Genomic DNA, 19095 nt, shown 5'->3' with positions numbered 1-19095 from the left:
TGCTTGGCGCGCACGGCGTTGACAATGGGTTCCCGTAGCGTAAGCTAGCTTACGCAATACGAGAGAACCTCTCGTAAGAGAACGTATCGGTTACCTAACGTAACCTCGGTTCTCTCTAGATGAGGGAACGAGTATTGCGTAGCCGGCCGTGCTCGCGCCACGCAGCGACTTTTCGCTTCAGTCAATGAAAACCAGGGTTCCAGCCTACGAACTACGCTTATATGCACTCTAGTCACGCCCATTTTGGCAGGCTTTGATGCAGTGAGCGCGCGGACGCCTCTCATTGGATGCGAGTTCGCCCAAGCTCGTCTATAGGCTGCAGCAGTTGCCACAGAGCAACCTATGAGCTCGCTAGCTAGCCCGCTCAAGGTCTGCAGCTGTCGCACTGCGTTGACAATGGATACAAAAATTAAGGATAATTTTTTGGCTTCAATATCTCAGAAAAGATGAATCTTTCCCGTAGCGTAAGCTAGCTTACGCAATACTCGTTCCCTCATCTAGAGAGAACCGAGGTTACGTTAGGTAACCGATACGTTTTACCACAGTGACCCTCAGTGTGTTTTTCATTGATGTGTAAGTATATGTCAGTTCTCTTCAGTTATTTAAACACTGTGGTCTTCAGCAGTTCTGAACCTGTTTTGTATTTATTTTTTATATTTGTTAAACTAAATGTAATTATAGATTAAGATGTAGTTCTGCTTTGGCAATATTGTATTGTTTACATTCATGCCAATAAAGCCCCATTGAATTGAATATATATATACACTCACACACATATATATATACATGTGTATGCATGTATGAGTTCATACATATATATACACATACATATATACACATACGTGTGTGTGTTTTAATCCATATTTTCAGAAGTTATATGATAGGTGTACCAGTAGGGGAGTGCCAGTCAAGGGGTGGCTGTGGCTTAGGTGGTAGAGTGGGTTGTCCACTGATCACAATGTTGTCTGTGGTTTGTGGTTCGATTCCTGGCCCACACGACACCACATGCCGAAATGCAAGACACTGAACCCCAAGTTGCTCCCAATGGCAGGCTAGTGCCTTGGCAGCTCTGCTGTCATTGGTGTGTGTGTGAATGAGACTCAGTGTGAAGTGCTTTGAATACTTCAAAGGTTAAAAATGCGCTATAAGTGCAGACCATTTACCATTTAGGGGACGATATGCATGAAGAATGTGAATCATGTTTCAAACACAAGAAGAATGTGAAAGTTATCTGTTTCTCATCCACACATATCACTTGTACGGACACTCTAAAATGAGTGACATTGGGTGACTTGTGTGATGTTTGGAACTTCAAATTTCATTTGCATTGTATGGAACAAAAGAACTGCAAAATTCTTCTGAAAAGTTATTTTGTGTTCTCTTCATTTGTGTTCAGAAGATGAAAAAGTCATACACATCTGGGTTGACATGAGTGAGTGTAAATGAGAGAATTTTAATTATGGGGTGAATTTAAGGCCTTAAAGGTCACTGATTAGAGGCAATATGATGCATGTGACATCCCCACCTGAAGTCCCAACCATAGTCACATTTGCACCACCAAAACTAAATCTAAAATCCTTGTTTAGCTGCTTCAAATGACTTTTTTGTTTTCACTTCACTGTGTTCAGATGTAATACTGACATTGTATCTTTTTACTCCAGCACCTTTTGTTAAACAATCAATTTGTATAACATTATAATATATAGGGCACTTTGTCAAAAAATCAGTGGTCAATGTGTGTGACTTTGAATCATTTTTTTTCAAGGCCATTAAAGTTAGCCATGTTCAATAGTCAAGACTTTAAGAAATGTACTTTCAAAAAATAAGTCTTCCCTGATAAATGAAATATAGCCCCGGTCTTCCTAATTCACAACGTAGGATCCATAACATTCTTCTTTCTTTTTTTCTTTCTTCTTTTTTTATAAATTGGTCTTATGTACTAGCTAGTGGAAATTAAAGCAGTGATGTAGCGAATCCTGACTCGGTAGATTTTGGCCCAAATGTGCGGTACATCGCATCTAGTCTACTTTCTGCAGTTGCCTTCGTTTCGAATCAAACACCCTCCCCCACCATATTCACCGTATTACTCTAGTGAATAAGACATTAAGTGCCTTTATGTAAATAACAGACCTTCATAACGTGGATGCCAAGGTAACACTAGATAAAATACACAGCGACAAATTCGAACGCTGCAGTTATAATCAACTGTCGCGAGCGCGTCAATCGCGAGTTTGCTAATGACGTCACAGCTTCGTTCTGGTTGCGTCGCGTCGCTCGCGTTCAGTGTAGACTTGGGGTAAAAAGATTCCTCCTCCATTCGCCGGCGAGGGAGGACGTTAATTTCCTGGCTCAAGTCTTTCGATAGATTTGGACCACCTCCTCTCTTTGTCGTCACATCACACCGCTACAAAAGCTACATGGAGAAATTGGACGCGGTCGAAACCGGCCAGCAAAGCGGATTTGAAAGCGTCGTAGTATCAGCAGATGCGAAATGAAGACTTTAAACGCGCTCATACGGTCGGCGAGCTGCGTGTGTTCCCGGCAAGTCCAGCGCGTTGCGGCGCCGGGGCAATGCGGTCTGTGCAGTAAGGTACTTGACGTGTTTACATCGCTACATCAGCATCATGTGATGTTTGCTCAAGCCATGGATCCCCTTTTAATGCAGATTTTAAAATATGTGCATTTTAAATTTAAATTCATCAGAGAAATGTAAATAAGACTAATTATTAATTTCCTTCTTGTAATGTTTACCAGTTGTTCTTTCACAAAGGGAATCCTGCTTAATAATGATTCTTCATAGGCTATGTGCTGACACTAACTTCCGTTTTGTTTTTTATTGTTTATGTAAATGGATGAAATACACCATTACATACCTTAACCCTTCCAGTTGATGCTGCATCATTGTTGGCATTATTACTGAAAATTAATTGTGTTTATAGAGGCTGCGTTTGTGTTCATTCCTGTAATATCCAGATATACCGGATTCTTTTGGATATAGTTACACAGTACATCAGCGTACAGCTGTAGTCTTATTGATCCATGCTTATGGCATCTGGATGGATAATCCATCCATGATTCTTAGATGCTGACTCAGTCTGCAGTGTTTTTGATTCTGAAAGGAATCTGTATCTTGACATTTTCAAATGTAGTCCATTACCATTCTATTTTGAGAGGGAAATCTAATTTTGCTCTTGACTGCAGTTCGATGATGCCATTATAATGTAACAACAAGGTTTGGGCACTCCTTGTTTTTGCAGTAGCAATATTTGTTAGTTTTATCAGTTCATGTATCAAGCACAGTGTGTTTCTGATAGTTACCCACACAATTAATGCACACACCGTGAAACTGAACCTCTTCCCCATACAGTACATCCTGAAGATTCAATATTTTTTTTAGAAAAAACTGTCAAGCACTTGTGAACCCATTTAGTTTTATTAATAAACGTCAGGCAGTTGCTATGGTCTCTCGTTCCAGAGAGCTTTATATTATACGTGAGATCTGGAATGGAACTGTTGTCATCAATGTCTTTTTTTGCAGAGAAAAAACATGAAGTCCCTAAGGGGGAAGTGCAGCTGTTTTATTTGAGCAGACTGTCCGAACCAGCCGTAATCCTCAAGTGTATGAGCACAGAAAGCATGTTACGGAAAATGCTAACAAAACAAGGGACAAATGTCCAGTGAGGGTCAGGTCTTACGCACATCATTGCTTTTCTTGCGTAATCGAGTAGTGTAAGAAGCATACATCTAATCCTTTTTGGGACAGAACTTGGATTAAGGTTTTTTTATTATGCATTACTATTTAAAATGACAAAATAGTGTGCAAATAATTTGATCTTTATTCTATATCTTTATTACATGTCACCAAAACATTTCTCAATTTGCCATTATTTTTTGATTAACTTTCAATTGTAAAAGCTTTAGTCCTCAGCATCCTAGATGTAACTTTATTAGTGTATCTCACAAAACCTGTCAAGAACACCATGTTCCACCCCAAAATCAACAGAAATAAGAGATTATAATTTTGCATCATGTCATTATTTTCATGGAAACTAGGCATTTTCCATGCCAATTCTACAATAAATGTAATCTTTATAAATGCAAAAACAATCCATTCTTGTTACTTAAATGTAAAACAACAATAATATACAGTATTATTGTAATTGTACATTATATGTCATGGTTATATTTGTTGTATGCTGATTTAAATAATAATAACCTATTATTAAATAAAAAACCTAATGAGAAATGTGAATCACCATTGAGAATAATAGGAATTACAAAAAAACTCAAAATAAATGTCTGGACGCATTACATTAATATATATATATATATATTCATGAAAACATTTTTTTTAACTGTGTTCTGTATTCTCTTCAACACTTCCAGCCAAGCTTCGGGTTGTTGTTTGATATTGATGGGGTATTAGTCCGGGGGAAAACCCCCATCCCAGCAGCAACAAGAGCTTTCCAGAAGCTGGTGGACTCAAAGGGGCAGTTTGTGGTTCCGGTCGTCTTTGTCACAAATGCTGGCAACTGCTTGCGGCAGAAGAAGGCAGATCAGCTGTCTCACATACTGGGTGTTGCTGTGAGTTTCATCCTCTCATATTCTTGATGAAAAACACAACCATTTAGGCTGCTTGACACACAAATTGGAGCTTTTGAATTGTATTTACACACAGTTCCGTACTCCTCAATGCCTTTCAGTGTTGTATGACAGTGTTTGTTGAACCATCACTGCCTTTATGTACCATCCATCTTTTTGTTGTTTAAATGTGAAGTGTGCCATTTCTGCACCACTAGCGTCACCAAAAAGAATAGCAAAAATTATGATTAACAAAGTTTTCCCAAACCTCATGCTACTGGTTGAGTCAATGTTGCTATGTCGGGATGCTCAAACAAGAAATGGTTTGATAGTGCTACAGAGTAACAGTATTTACACTTTTCTGGGGAATCCACCTACAAATGGCCTACAGAGTTCTCTCTGCAATTAATCTGGGATTTTGGAATTTGGAATTACGATAATATTGGATAAAACTGTCTGCCAAATGGCTAAATGTAAATCTATTAGAGAAAGTATTTTAACATTTTAAACATTATACTCTTGACCTTTTAACAGCAAATCCAAATCTGAATGATCTTTTACATGCTTATACCATAAAATTTGTATGTATGCATCTGTTTGTTTCCTTCATAGATATCTCCAGACCAAGTCATGATGTCTCACAGCCCTTTGAGAATGTTCAAGAAATACCATGACAAGTGTGTGCTGGTGTCTGGACAGGGTCCTGTGCTTGACATTGCCAAAAAGTATCCTTCCACCAATTACTCAATTTTCTTCCTCCAGTTATCATAATAATTTTTTTTTTATAGAGCAGTTAGTTCCTGTTCTCTAATCTGATTGGACAAGTAGTGTTCCAACTTCCCAAGAGTGCTAATATTTAGCAAAACAGCATTGGAGATACTGTTTGTATCACTCCATCCACCATTTGAACCAATGTATCCTTGTTCGAGCAATATCGCTTAATTGAAATAGAGACAGTTTTGGGTAGTAACGGATTATCTATAATCTGAATTTGCGGAATCAGATTTCAAAAATCAAGTACTTGTAATTAGAGTACATTACAATTTTAAAATAAAAAATACATTAATTTATATTGTGTTCCTTCTTTACTGTCAGAAAGTGCAAAAATTGTACCTTTAGGGGTATAATGGCTTGTCACTGGGGCATTACCCTCAAAGGTACATTTGTGTACCCTTACAGCTTGTACCTTTTAAGAGGTCTTGGACGATTAAGAGGTGTTAGACATAATTTAGCTCATGTGCAAACGCCCTTACCGCTTTCTCTCTCTCTCCGGACGGTCGCTCGACCACGACCCCTACACCACAGTGACTAACTTGGACCTCAGTGATATTACCATTGGAAATGGTGCAAAATTGGCCTTTAAAGGGCACTGCCCCAGTGACAAGCACTTTGAACCTTAAGAATTGCAAATTTGTACTCAATAAAGCATATTAAAAATGCCAACTTGATGTTTAATCACGTTTATTTAATAACATGAAACATTTCGCTGACTACCACCCCTGGAGTCACGAATTTGAATCCAGGGCGTGGTGAGTGACTTCAGCCAGGTCTCCTAAGCAACCAAATTGGCCTAGTTGCTAGGGAGAGTAGCCTAGTCTAGAGACGCGTCGCCGATCTGAAAACGCTACGACTTATATGACAAGACAAACAGTTGTGTAATATGAGTAGTACCACGATCCGACGTCTTTGAAAGTTGTGTAGGAGGCATTAAGCTATATTCCAAGTTTGTTCACAGGATGCAATGAGAACCTTTAATTTGATAGTAAATAACAACTTAAATTTTCCCACCACTCAAAGCTACTCTATAACTCTTCATCAATGATTAAAAGCTATATGTATTGTGAAAAGCACTACACAAATAAATATGAGGACTTAAAATGTATGTCCTGTAAAACGTTATTGTGCACTTGGCTATACTACTGTATGTGTTATACTATAGCAATCCACTCACCCCGACACATACCTGTGGCAGGCTCTTTGCAGTTTTTCAGACTATATGACTGTGCCCAAATTTCTCCTTACTCCTCTCCTCCTCAAGAATCAGAGGTACATGCTCCAAAAGATTGATGCCAAGTATGCTAACAAAAACAAAGAAACCTATATATATATATAAGGATTATCAAGGATTAAAGGCAATACATTTCATAATACTTGGATTTATTGTGACAATACTGTGGCTGGGGAAGCAAAAGTGTAAAAAATCAACAATGTTTTTTAATACTTTGGGCATTCAGAATTAACGCTGGCATCTTTCCAACTGTAATCGCGCTTATTAAAAATTATATTATTGCATGTGGACTGAGAACAATCTTTGCCGATACACACTTGCTGTACACCGGCCTAAAGCTCCAGCTCTCTGGCGGGGTGAGTGGTGTTCTTCCTGCCAGTGGACACGCACCGTTACATGCTAAATAAGTGGTGCAAGAAATCAGTTTGACAGACCAAAGTGTTTAAATGAGGAAAACATGACAAAAAAGTATTGAGGTGTAGTAGCTTTGGTGTAAGCAGAATGATTGTCTCAAATGTCTAATTATTGAAAATTAATGCAAACCTGAGGCGTAACGGCCGCAACATTATTACCAATACAGCTGTTCAATAATTGTCAATAATTTGACGGTCCCTCGTCAATTATTCCATACTAAACTGAAGTCTATCCATACTGACTGAAGTCAGTTTATTGTGACCCTTTAAGAACCTTGTTTTTACGCAGCTTCGACAAATAGCAAGTTGCTGTTTGATTTCATGTTTTAACAAAGCCACATGGTAGAGCGTGGCAAGACATCAGTTGCTGGCTAGTTGTGTAACAGTACTCCGATTAAACAAAATGCTTTTGGCATTCATTCAGGGAGAATCACTGCTCATAATTAAGAAGTTGTGAGAATGACAAATATAACAACTATAACTGTGATACTTTGTATAGAAAGCCAACACATGACAATATCAAAGATTTAAACTCTGATTAAATGATTTTTCAGAGTAATTGATTATGTAATTCCTAAAACCGAATGTGTTTGCTCTTTGATGCCTGTTGATGCCATTTAGATGTGATAGTATAATGTTATAGTATTTAGAAGCTTACGACATGGAACAGGATTATCATATTCCCTCAAATCTCTTGTTTTTGTTTCTGTATCCAAATTGACTTTAATCATTGTCCCCATTTACACCTGGCATTTAGATCTGTTTCTGGTGATCCGATCACATGTGGTCTGTGTCAGATACAGGTCTAAAAGGGTCTAAAACGTTTTGGCGTCTGAATGTCCGATCGGATAATTTGAAAAAGTGGATATATACAGAAGCACAAAAAGAAGCGTGAAAACTTCACAGATATTGTCTTTATAATTATATTATATTAATTATATGATTATATTTATAATCATGCAGAAGTATTAATTGATGTATGTTGTCATTAAACGGAGACCCTCCCCTTGAAACACAAGTTGTCACAGGAGATGCATTTAGGTGTAAACAGCGATGTGTCTCGTCTGACCGCATGTGATGGGATCACCCGAGACGCATCTTAATACCAGGTGTAAATGGGGTCATTAAAACATTGGTAATGACCTTTGGACTAACCCATGAGATATATTATTTCTTAACACTGTATCAGTGTGGGCTTCACAAATGTGGTAAGTGTTGACATGCTGCGAGAGTCTTTCCCCCTGCTGGACATGGTGGATCACAACAGACGGCCCAAACTACCAGTGAGTGTCCAGACTGATCACTGCACTTTCACCTTGATGTTTGCATTGTTTAAAATGCCCCCTGCATAAACATATTTGATTTAAAAAAAAAAAAAATTTTAAATTAGGTGTATACATTTTTGATGGATATTTATTCTCCTTGTTTAAAAAAAATATTTTCGTACTATTCCTAATGATTAAAAAAAAAATTGGTGACACAAATGTAAATGGAGTGACTATTAACTCCATAGAGGAATATTGACCAAAACCTTTAACTTTATTTTTTTTATCTTTTTTTAAAACTAATGTATAGGTCAAAAATATAATTTTGTTTAAGAAATATTGGAGATTGGAGTATTTTCATTGTCAAATGGATGCATTTATACACCCCAAATGGGTGTTCTCAGTATAATTTGCCATGTACTGAATTAATGATTTATACTTTTTATATACTCTTTATACAAATTCTTTTGCAATTAACATTTTTGTTATTTTTAATTTGACACTGATAAAATTAGTAAATCTACTGATTGTCCTTAAAGGAATATTCCAGGTTCAATACAAGTTAATCACAATTGATGAGATTTGTGGCATAACGTTGATTATCACAAAAATATATTTTGGCTCATCCCTCCTTTTCTTTTAAAAAGCAAACATCGAGGTTACAGTGAGGCAGGTACATTTTTAAACTTTAAAATACTTCAAAAGTATAGCCACAAGACATAAACAATATGCATGCATGTTAACATGATTTTATTGTGAAAAATCCCTTTTCTGTGTAAAATTATAGCCAATTTGACAACTTTGTTGCCATGACTTAGTCAACAAACCCTTCAACCATATGACGACTGTAAAAAGGACAATTTGAACAACTTAGCAGCTCAAAAAATACACCAGTTTTAACAGAAGACTTAATGTAAGTGCTTTTATAAAAAATTATATTCAATATAATATAAAAAACAAAAACAAATTGGCCACATTCAATTCCATTGCAATTGCCTCTTTGTAACCTTGATTTTAGTTTTAGTTTTGCTTTCATGTTTGTGGCAATCAATATCATTCCACAAATGCTGCCGATTGAGCTTAACTTGTATTGAACCCGGAACATTCCTTTAAGATACTAGCTAAAATACATTTGCCAGACAGAGATATCTGTTCTGTAGTATGTGTACTTCATCATTAACAATGGAAACAATAGGAACTGCACTTTAAAGAGAGAGCATTTGACCCTCTTTTGGTCAGATTAGATAAAACAAATGTTATCTGAAGAGAACAGCCATTGGCAGTGACAACAACTTTGCACAATACATGCCTTTTTTTAGAAACAAAACACAAAGCCCTGCTCTTTCTAACTAGAGAGAAGACTGTTAATTTACAAATGTCCTTACCTGTAGCTGGAATGTGTAAATACATCTGTGAAAATTTGTCACATACCTGTATATTGCTCTAAATCCTGAAATTGGCTGTGTTGTGAATGAATCAGTTGCTATATGGTTACATGCTCAGTCAGATGAAATAGCAAGTAAATAATGGCATACTGTATATGAAAGAAACCAGATCCTTTCCCTGTTGTTTCAGTCTTCCCCTGTGGTGAACCTCCCCAGAGTTGAAGGTAAGATGTTTCTGCAAATAACTGGACAGTTGTGGGATTTGCTGCATGACTGCAATATTTTACAACTTTTATCCACATGTAACTCTTCAACAAAATATAATTGTGTTGAAATTGCATATTATTTTCTTATGTCTATGTACTAGGTCCTCCTTTCCATATAACGAAAGTGGATGGTAATCTGCAGTTAGCTCTCAATTCTCTTAAACTCATACAAATATTCAGAATGGTTCTTGCATGCCAGACTGCAAATGAGATTTGATAGCAGATGATTTAAATTTTAGTCTGTTCCTCACAAAAAGCTGTCATTTGGCTTCAGAAGACTTGGAATATTACACATTGGCAGTCATTTGGACTACTTTTATGGTGCTTTATGTCAGTAAAAATAACCATCCACTTCTGCTGCAACATTCTGCCTCTGATCTCCTTTTGTGAATAAAAAAGCAATAATGGTTTGGAATGTCACAAGCCAAATGAAATATTTCTTATTTTGTAATTACCATTTTTTTATTGATTCCTGCTAAACTTATATATACAAGAGCAAAACAAAAATGTATTGACACTACCAGTCAAACGTTTTGAAACACTACACTGAAATGTTTCTCATGATCTTAAAAATCTTTTGATCTGAAGGCGTGTGCTTAAATGTTTTACATTTGTTTTGTAGACAAAAATATAATTGTGCCAACATATTAGTATATTTAATTATAAAACTAAAATGTAATAAAAACTGTTTTTTTTAATTGATGACTGGGACCAAATAATAAAGAAAAGCAGCCAATAAGTGCCCAACATAGATAGGAACTCCTTCAATACTGTTTAAAAAGCATCCCAGGATGATACCTCAAGAAGTTGGTTGAGAAAATGTCAAGAGTATATGTCTGCAAATTCAAGGCAAAGGGTGAATACTTTGAAGATGCTAAAATATAACACAGTTTAGATTTATTTAGGATTTTATTTAGTCACAACTTAATTCCCATAGTTCCATTTATGTTATTCCGTAGTTTTGATGACTTTACTATTATTCTAAAATGTGAAATATTTATATATAAAGAATAAGTGTTTCAAAACTTTTGACTGGTAGTGTGTATATATATATATGTGTGTGTGTATGTATGTGTGGAATTATTCAAACATTTAACTGCAAAACCACCTCTCCCAATCCCCAACCCCACCCTGACCCCCAACAAACATGCCTGTGGTCACATAAAGGTATATACACATGATTGCAGATGCACAAAAATATTTGTTATTAACAAGATGTTATTTACTATCAATTTCTCTATAAACAAATTAAATTTTCTTAGCCTTCTATATGACCCTTCTTCAAAGGCCGCCACCCTCCCCATTTCTGAGCAACACTCATGAAATGAGGGCGCTCCAGCCGACCTCCAACCCCTTAAAAGTAGCTGTCTAGCGATCATGATGCTAGTTAGGACTCATCACCCAAAATACAGAGTCTGGGGCAAAATGAAAGCTGAGTGCCCAAAACATCACATACAAGATTCTGAACCTTCAACCAAAACTCCTGGATCTTAACACGCCCCCAAAAGTCATGGGATATGTATCTATCCTCTGATTGGCATCGCCAGCAGGAGGGTGTGTCTTTAAGACCAATTCTATACAATCTAGGGGGGGCCAATAACATTTATGTAAAATCTTGACTTGCATAAGGTGCACCCTTGCATCTCTAGAGGCAGATGTTGTTTTTTAGAATCCTAGCCCACTCTCCCTCCTCCAATACCAAGTTTAAATCTTTCTCGCATAATCTCTTGAGAGAGGTTGAAGCTCCGTCCCCCAGACTCTGAATTAGCAGGGAGAAATACACTGATGCCTCATGACCTTATCCAAAAGCAGTAATCACCACTGCCAGAGTATCTTCCACTTTAGGGGGTGTATGCTACTCTCAAAAATAGTACAGAGCAGGTGTCGCAGCTATAAATATCTAAAGAACTGAGATCTGGGAATCCCAAAATGTTGAACCAGATTTTCAAAGAATCTCAACACTCAACTCTCATATAGGTCACCGAGTGTAGTAATCCCCCTCACAATCCACTCTGACAAGCAAAAAGAGAACTTATTAATACATCATTTTGGGTTAAACCATAAGCTCGAGGCAACATTTAAATAAATGTCCGAATTAAGCACTATGCAAGATAAAGGAGTGTAACTTAACTTCTCCGATTAGTTTGATAGACTTTGTAGTGGTGAAATGGGGGCAAGAACTTCCTGTTTAATACAAAACCAGGGAGGGGCTCTCTCAGGTGGAAGCGACAAATGAGCCAATAGTCTTGAGACCAAACATATAATAATAAAACAAAATCTTGGGTAGGCCTATCCCACCTTTATCAATCGGGCTATGCAATTTACTGAAATGTAATCTGGGATGTTTCCCACTCCAAATGAAGGACTTCGCTATGCTATCAAATTGCTTGAAATAAGAGAGAGGGACATCTATATGTGTGACTGTAGCAGGTAGTTGAATTTTGAAATGCAATTCATTTTAATAACATTAATCTTCCCAATCAATGATAAATGTAATGAGGCCCACCTGCCCACATTGCTAGAAAACTTTTTTTATTAAAGGGTCAAAATTAACTCTCACTAAATCACACACATTTGTTGGAAATAAATTACCCAAATATTGAATGCCCTGTTTGGGCCACTTGAAGGCGCCCGGCTGAAAAGCTGTTATTGGGCAGTACGCTGTCAGAGCCAAAGCTTTGGATTTAGACCAATTAAATCTGTATCCTGAGAACTTAGAAAAGGAATGAATAATTCTGTGGAGGCAAGGCATAGATCAAGTAGGGTCATCCTATTTCCACCCCTGGAAAATCATCGTCCTTGCTAATGGTCCCAGGGCAAGACAGAACAATAATGGGGAAAGAGGGCAACCCTGCCGGGTGCCCCTATCCAGAGTAAAATAATCTGAAATTAATCAATTTATTTGTACCACCGCTACCAGGTGTCTATAAATAACTTAATCCATCCAATAAATGTGCCCCCAAACCTGTCCATTTCCTAAATCGTAAAAATGTAATCCCATTCTACCATATCAAACGCCTTTTTGGCATCAAGTGAGATGGCCACGACCGGAGTCTGATCATTCGCCACTGACCACATGATATTGATGAAATGTCTAATGTTATCAGAAGAGCTGCAGCCCGAATAAACCCCACCTGATCTGTATGTATAAGAGATGTCATAACTTTACTTAATTGGTTAGCCAGAATTTTTGACAATATTTTTACATCTAGCTGGATCAGGGAAATTGGACGGTAACTACGATCGCTTGGATCTTTGTTCTTTGTAAGAATCAGACTAATCCGGGCTTGGGTCATGGTTTGTGGAAGTTTTCCATTCTTTAAAGATTCCTATAAACTTCTAACAAAAGTGGAGCCAGTTAAAACTCAGCGGTAAAACCATCTGGCCCCGGAGCCTTGCATGTTAGACATTTTATAATTTAAGTGATTACCTTATTAACGTTTGTAAACAATGTTTTTATATCACTGTAGTTTTACTTGCCCCTGTAAATGTGTGATGATAAGGGAACCTTAATAATTTTTTAATAGAAGCCACCTAATTTGTGCATAATGTATCTGCACAGCTCTTTTCTCTAATATCCGTATTGTCCAAATTCAACTCATTCATTGGTGCAAAATAAGCCCCTCCCCCACACAAATACAGACACATTGACTAGAGTGTTTTTGTTTTTAAGACTTTGAGAGATAATGGCTCATATTTTCCTGGCTTCTCTTGTCATTATAGCTGTGGTTCTGTTTGGGGAGCCCATTCGATGGGAAACAAACTTACAACTGATCATTGATATCCTTTTGACCAAGGGGAATCTGAGCAATGCGTACAAGAGCGCTCACGCCTCTCATCTGCCACTCTTAGCATGTAACATGGATCTGATGTGGATGGCAGAGGCACATTCACCAAGGTGATAATTTCGGTTCTGTTCAAAGTTTAGGATGCAGATTTATTATGCCTTTTAGTAATATGACAGAACAGAACATAAAGGTTGCAATAAACAAAAGATGGTATGACACATTGTAATAACTACACATATGTATAGTTGAGTTCACTAAACAGTTGTCACTTTTGTGCACATTAATTCAGCATATCAGTCTGATTTACTAATCAGTTTATCCAGCTGCTAAATGAGCTGAAATAGTGCTGTGCTGTATTTAAATCAGTGACAGTTATAAGTTATTGTCATTCTTTTGAGTGCAAACATGCCTCATTCTGTATAAATTAGGCTTACTGTGATATAGACTGTGCCTTAGTCACAAAATATTTTCTATTAATCGTGGCAGTAGTAATTCATCAAATGATGGAGAAGAGTGCCATAACCGGCATTTCTCCAGTAGTAAAGCTGATTTTCAGGCATTTTTAAAAGCAGATTCAGGTGTCTGATCACATTAGTGAAAAGATGCTGTATAGTCCCAGTAAAGCATGCCAGGTCTGCTGCATCCTCCACAATTTTGCACTAGGAATCATAAGATGACGAATTGCGCTTTTGCAAATTGTGTTCAGTACTACATTTCTGGCCTTTTAGCATGTAACCTTATTTACACAGTTATTTTAGGGAATCGGGCACTAAAGCAACACAGACACAATCATACATTCTTAGTGAATTCATCAGTGAATGTAATGTGTTGAGTAAAACCACATCAAAAGATTTCAAACCAGCTAATTAATCAGTGTGTAATGACAATTCAAACTTAATTGATTTACATTTTTCTCAGTTTGAGGGATCTGACCTTTTTCAAACTCAACAGATTCGGTCATGGCACTTTCATGGTGTGTTTGGAGAGCATATATAAGAAGATCACTGGCAAAGATCTCAAGTATGAGGCCCTGATGGGGAAACCCAGTGAACTGACGTACCATTTTGCTGAGTACCTCATTAGACAGCAAGCAGAAGAGAGAGGCTGGAGTGCGCCAATCAGAGCTCTTTATGCTATTGGGTGAGACACTTTCACAGTTTAAAGGTTTCTTGCTGCCAGCATTTTTCCCTGTGTGTATGTAAGTGGATTTCAAATCTGACAGAGAGCAATTGAGTTTGTCTGTTCATATACTGTAGCAGTGCTTTCTTAGTGTTTACAAAAGTGTTGCCTCACATTTCCCTATATTCTCCTAGTTTTTTGTTTTTAGATCTAAAAATCTCATTCCACCCCCTGTACCTCCACCCATTTAGAGTTATGCCCCCACTTCTTTTAGTATTCCTCAACATTTCTCTTAGGAATTGTCTAACAAAAAAAATTCAAAATTGCAAAAAATTAAATAAATAATAATGGTAATAATACAAAATATATATTTTCTAATTTTTTAATTACCAAAAGTGCATGGGGTCTTTAGTAACCTGATATATGCAATAGTGTCACAATATAAAGTTTCACTTATATAAATCATATTTTTATGATTATTTCATATCTATTTAAGTTTACAATAACAGAATATCTATTTTTTTGTTTATTAATAGACAAAAGAGAGCCATATTCATACAAATTGCTACTATATAATGTCGATTTTCTGCGTTATGGTGGTGATTTCTCAGTACCCCATATGTGTGTACTGTATCCATACAGTATTATACATGTTATTTGTTACTCAAGGTGGTGCTGTTGTTTCAGTGATTGACTTTAGATTTACATTTGATATTGAAGAAGCAACATAGAAGTAAAATCTAGTAAGTACACCACATGAGCATTTGGGTGCACTACTGAACTTTAAGTTGTATTTCTATTTAGATTTAAGAAGTACCTGAGAAAATGCATGTAAGTGACAGCCAGTTTGACAGCCAATTAAGTCTCGTTCAATTTCATTGGAAGTATTGAATCCCGTTCTCTAATTTTTGCATCATCTCTTTGATGTATGAAAAATAAAACACCAAAATATATCAGAATATTTATATTCTATTATTTTCTGATTGTCTAAAAAAAATGCTTTGACATTTTTTACACTATCTGGGCATTTTGTATCCATTTGTGGCAGATACAGTATAAGTGCAGGTCGATAAAGACCCGGAGTAATGTTTGTAAAAATTATCTAAGCATTTAAGGTTTAAACCTAGATTTCATTTAATCACCACTTGGGGTGCTATGACCATACCAATCTATGCAAGCTTGGGCCCATAATTGCTGCTTTCATCTATATTTTTAATAATTGTTTGTTTCTGTCTCAATTTCTTTTCTTTAAGTCAGTGGATGAAGTTTTATAAAGCAATTAAATCTTTGTTAATCCTCTGAATGCAAATAGGGACAACCTGATGACTGATATTTATGGTGCCAACCTCTACAATCGCTACCTCAAGGAAAGAATAGCCAGGAAGACCACCAAAGCAGTGGCAAAGGTGGTGACTGGCACTGGGGTGCCCACATCTGTCTCGCAGGAGGTGGACATGGACAATGGTTGGGAAAGTGAGCTCGCGTCGCCATCTGCCATATCCTGCAAGTCTATTCTGGTGTGCACAGGAGTCTTTAATCCACACATGGAGTTGCCTAAAGATGCTAACCAGTGTATCAAAGAGACAGTCTTCCACGGGCACCGTGACTTCCGTTTTGACCCTGCGCTGGTTGAGCCGGAGAGAATCGTACAGGATGTGGATGCTGCTGTTGAACTCATATTTGAGATGGAAAAGTTTGGGACAGAAGTTTAGTTAAATTAAAGGAATAGTTTACCCAAGAATCATTTACATAGCCCCATGTCATTCTAAACCCATGGCTGTTCATCTTCTATGAAACACAGAAGGAGACATTTTGAAGAGTGAACTGTTCATTTCTTTCCATGCAATTATTAAGAATGGGGTTTGGAGCTTTCAAGCTTCAAAAAGAACGCAAAAGCACCATAAAAGTATTATTTAAGGATCTTAAAAGTAGTCCATATGACTCATGTATTACCGATCTTGATATCTGGCTTCGATCTCCTTGACGATCATGAAAGAAATAACTTGTTTGATGAACAAATTATTTTTTTGAGTTAAATCTTCAAATTGATTGATTGATCTTGTTCACAAAACCATACAGATCTCAATGATATATTCATAGTAGTTAACAGCTATCTAGAAAAGAAGATTATCAGTGACTAATGGCAATCCGGGTGGCAGAGGATGAATCTCAGTTACCTCCGCATCTGAGACCATCAATCTGCACATCACATGGCTTGTTGAGCGCGTTAACATGGAGACATTGCACGCGTGGAGGCTTCACGCTATTCTCCACGGCATCCATGCACAACTCCCCACTGAGAGAGAGAACCACATTTTAGAGACCACGAGAAGGTTACCCCATGTGACTCTACCCTCCCTAGCAACCGGGCCAATTTGGTTGCTTAGGAGACCAGGCTGGAGTCACTCTGCACGCCCTCGATTCGAACTGGCGACTCCAGGCCTGGTAGTCACTGAGCTACCCAGTTCCCCCCATTTTTGCTTTTTTAAAGAAAAGGAGGTGGCGAGTCGAAATTCCTTTTTGTGGTAATCAACATTATGCCACAAGTGCTGTCGATTGAGCTTAACTTGTAATGAAACATGAGTAACCCTTTAAATTTCTCAAACAAAGCTGTCATAAGTTACTTTTGTTGCCTTTCTGAGGCTTGAAAGCTCCAGTCCCCATTTTATGTAATTGCATAGAAACAAACGACCAGTACATTCTTCTAAATGTATCTGAGAGTTATTAAATAATGACTGAATTTGTATTCTAAGGTGCATTATTAACATACTGATATTACTTATTGTGTCGCAATGTTTAGTACTATGCTATGCTGTCTACTGTCTTATATTACAGAGTATTTTCATTTTAGTATGTTGTTTTTGGAGAAAACCTCAACAAATAAGCACAACCCATAACTGACAAACCAGGAGCAATCTTTAAAGATGTTGTGTCATTTTAGCTTAGTTAACATGATTTCATTTTAACACTATGAAATGTTTGTGTCCGCAGTATTTTTTCATAATCTATTAAATTCATTATCTTAGTATGCCCCTAAGCAGACTGAGCAGATTTGTTTCTGTTTTGGATATCCTACTATCTAGTGTGATTCGATATACATAGTATACCTGCAGTACACTGTATGGGGGAAGGGGGGTTGTTAGTGGTTGGGTCTGAATCTAGATTTTAAGGGCTATCAGTCTGCCTGAGGATTTTCTTTAATAAACAGTGCTGTATAAGTCCATACACCTATTAATACTGTTATTGTCACAATAGTTTGACATTGTTAAAGCCTATCTCAAATTACAGTATTTTAAGTCTAAGCTTTTTTAGTATTCCCAGTTGTGTGACAAATAATAAGAATGCAGTACTTATGCAATACTGCATCAGCCATGTCATCTTCATTGTGCCATAAGACAAATGTTCAGAAGTGTTCAGAGTATTGTTTAATCACGGTTACATCAGTAATTGTTACATCCTACACAACTTCTTCTAAGACTATGTTTTATTTGTTTTTTGTTACATTGATATTAAGGTTTTATTTTTATTTTGTATTCAGTACAGTACATATTTGTACTGGGGAAAAAAACAACAATCTTATGGATATTCTTTGAAGATAAAGCAGGTTTAGTAAAGTCAAGCACCAATACTGTTATTCAGCAAATGTGCAAAAGTATTATACAAAATTAATAAAGGATGGACATAATATCCTTTTCATCCCTTGAAACAAAAGATAAATTATGGATATGGAAGATTATATTTCTTGTTAAAGATCATTTAGATGGATTCTTCATAAAAAGGAAGAATGAGAATTTCTCTTACACATAATTTATGCTGTGACAATTGTATTGATAAAATAACAATTTAACATCAAATACAAATGGATTACGTCTTTCAAGCAAAGCATTTCAATTAATTGACAAAATGACATAAAATGCATAGTATTAAAACATGATGACATTAAAAACAAACTATAATGTTATATTGCCACCAATACCAAAAAGTTTTAAAGGCACAATATATAATCTTAGGAATCCTCTTCCAATGTAATTTACCATTGTAAAGTACATTTGGCATAACTGTATTTCAAATACGGTCTTCTTTCACTCATATGCTTAAGCAAACATTCTGTATAATTTTTTCAAAACAATGAAAGATATAAAATTAAACTCTTTACATTCTTCAAAGTTAACCACCATATAGTATACTGAATATACAGTACATATTGATTCATTATAAAACACAGAAACATCAATCAGCTATATATATATATATATATATATATATATAT

General features: G+C 36.6%; 1 protein-coding gene across 1 annotated transcript; it reads left to right on the top strand.

Moving 5' to 3' along the window:
- Positions 1 to 2334: 2334 nt before the first annotated feature.
- On the top strand, positions 2335 to 19092 carry zgc:77375 (uncharacterized protein LOC402927 homolog). Its single transcript, XM_052110988.1, has 8 exons — positions 2335 to 2590; positions 4387 to 4584; positions 5194 to 5306; positions 8192 to 8285; positions 9843 to 9876; positions 13642 to 13816; positions 14658 to 14846; positions 16138 to 19092. Exons 1-8 carry the CDS (start codon positions 2492 to 2494, stop codon positions 16535 to 16537), a joined length of 1302 nt encoding a protein of 433 aa, XP_051966948.1. The 5' UTR covers positions 2335 to 2491; the 3' UTR covers positions 16538 to 19092.
- Positions 19093 to 19095: the final 3 nt, after the last annotated feature.

The sequence above is a fragment of the Xyrauchen texanus genome, chromosome 39 (genome assembly GCF_025860055.1).
Source record: "Xyrauchen texanus isolate HMW12.3.18 chromosome 39, RBS_HiC_50CHRs, whole genome shotgun sequence".
NCBI lineage: Eukaryota > Metazoa > Chordata > Actinopteri > Cypriniformes > Catostomidae > Xyrauchen > Xyrauchen texanus.
Note: the sequence above shows the minus strand (reverse complement) of the source record. Positions and strands in the feature narration are given on the sequence as shown.

Coding starts and splice junctions, on each gene's coding strand:
- zgc:77375 (XM_052110988.1), top strand. CDS start 2,492: ATGAAGACTTTAAACGCGCTCATACGGTCGGCGAGCTGCGTGTGTTCC. Junction 8,286..9,842: donor ACAGACGGCCCAAACTACCA/GTGAGTGTCCAG, acceptor CTGTTGTTTCAG/TCTTCCCCTGTGGTGAACCT. Junction 14,847..16,137: donor AGAGCTCTTTATGCTATTGG/GTGAGACACTTT, acceptor GAATGCAAATAG/GGACAACCTGATGACTGATA.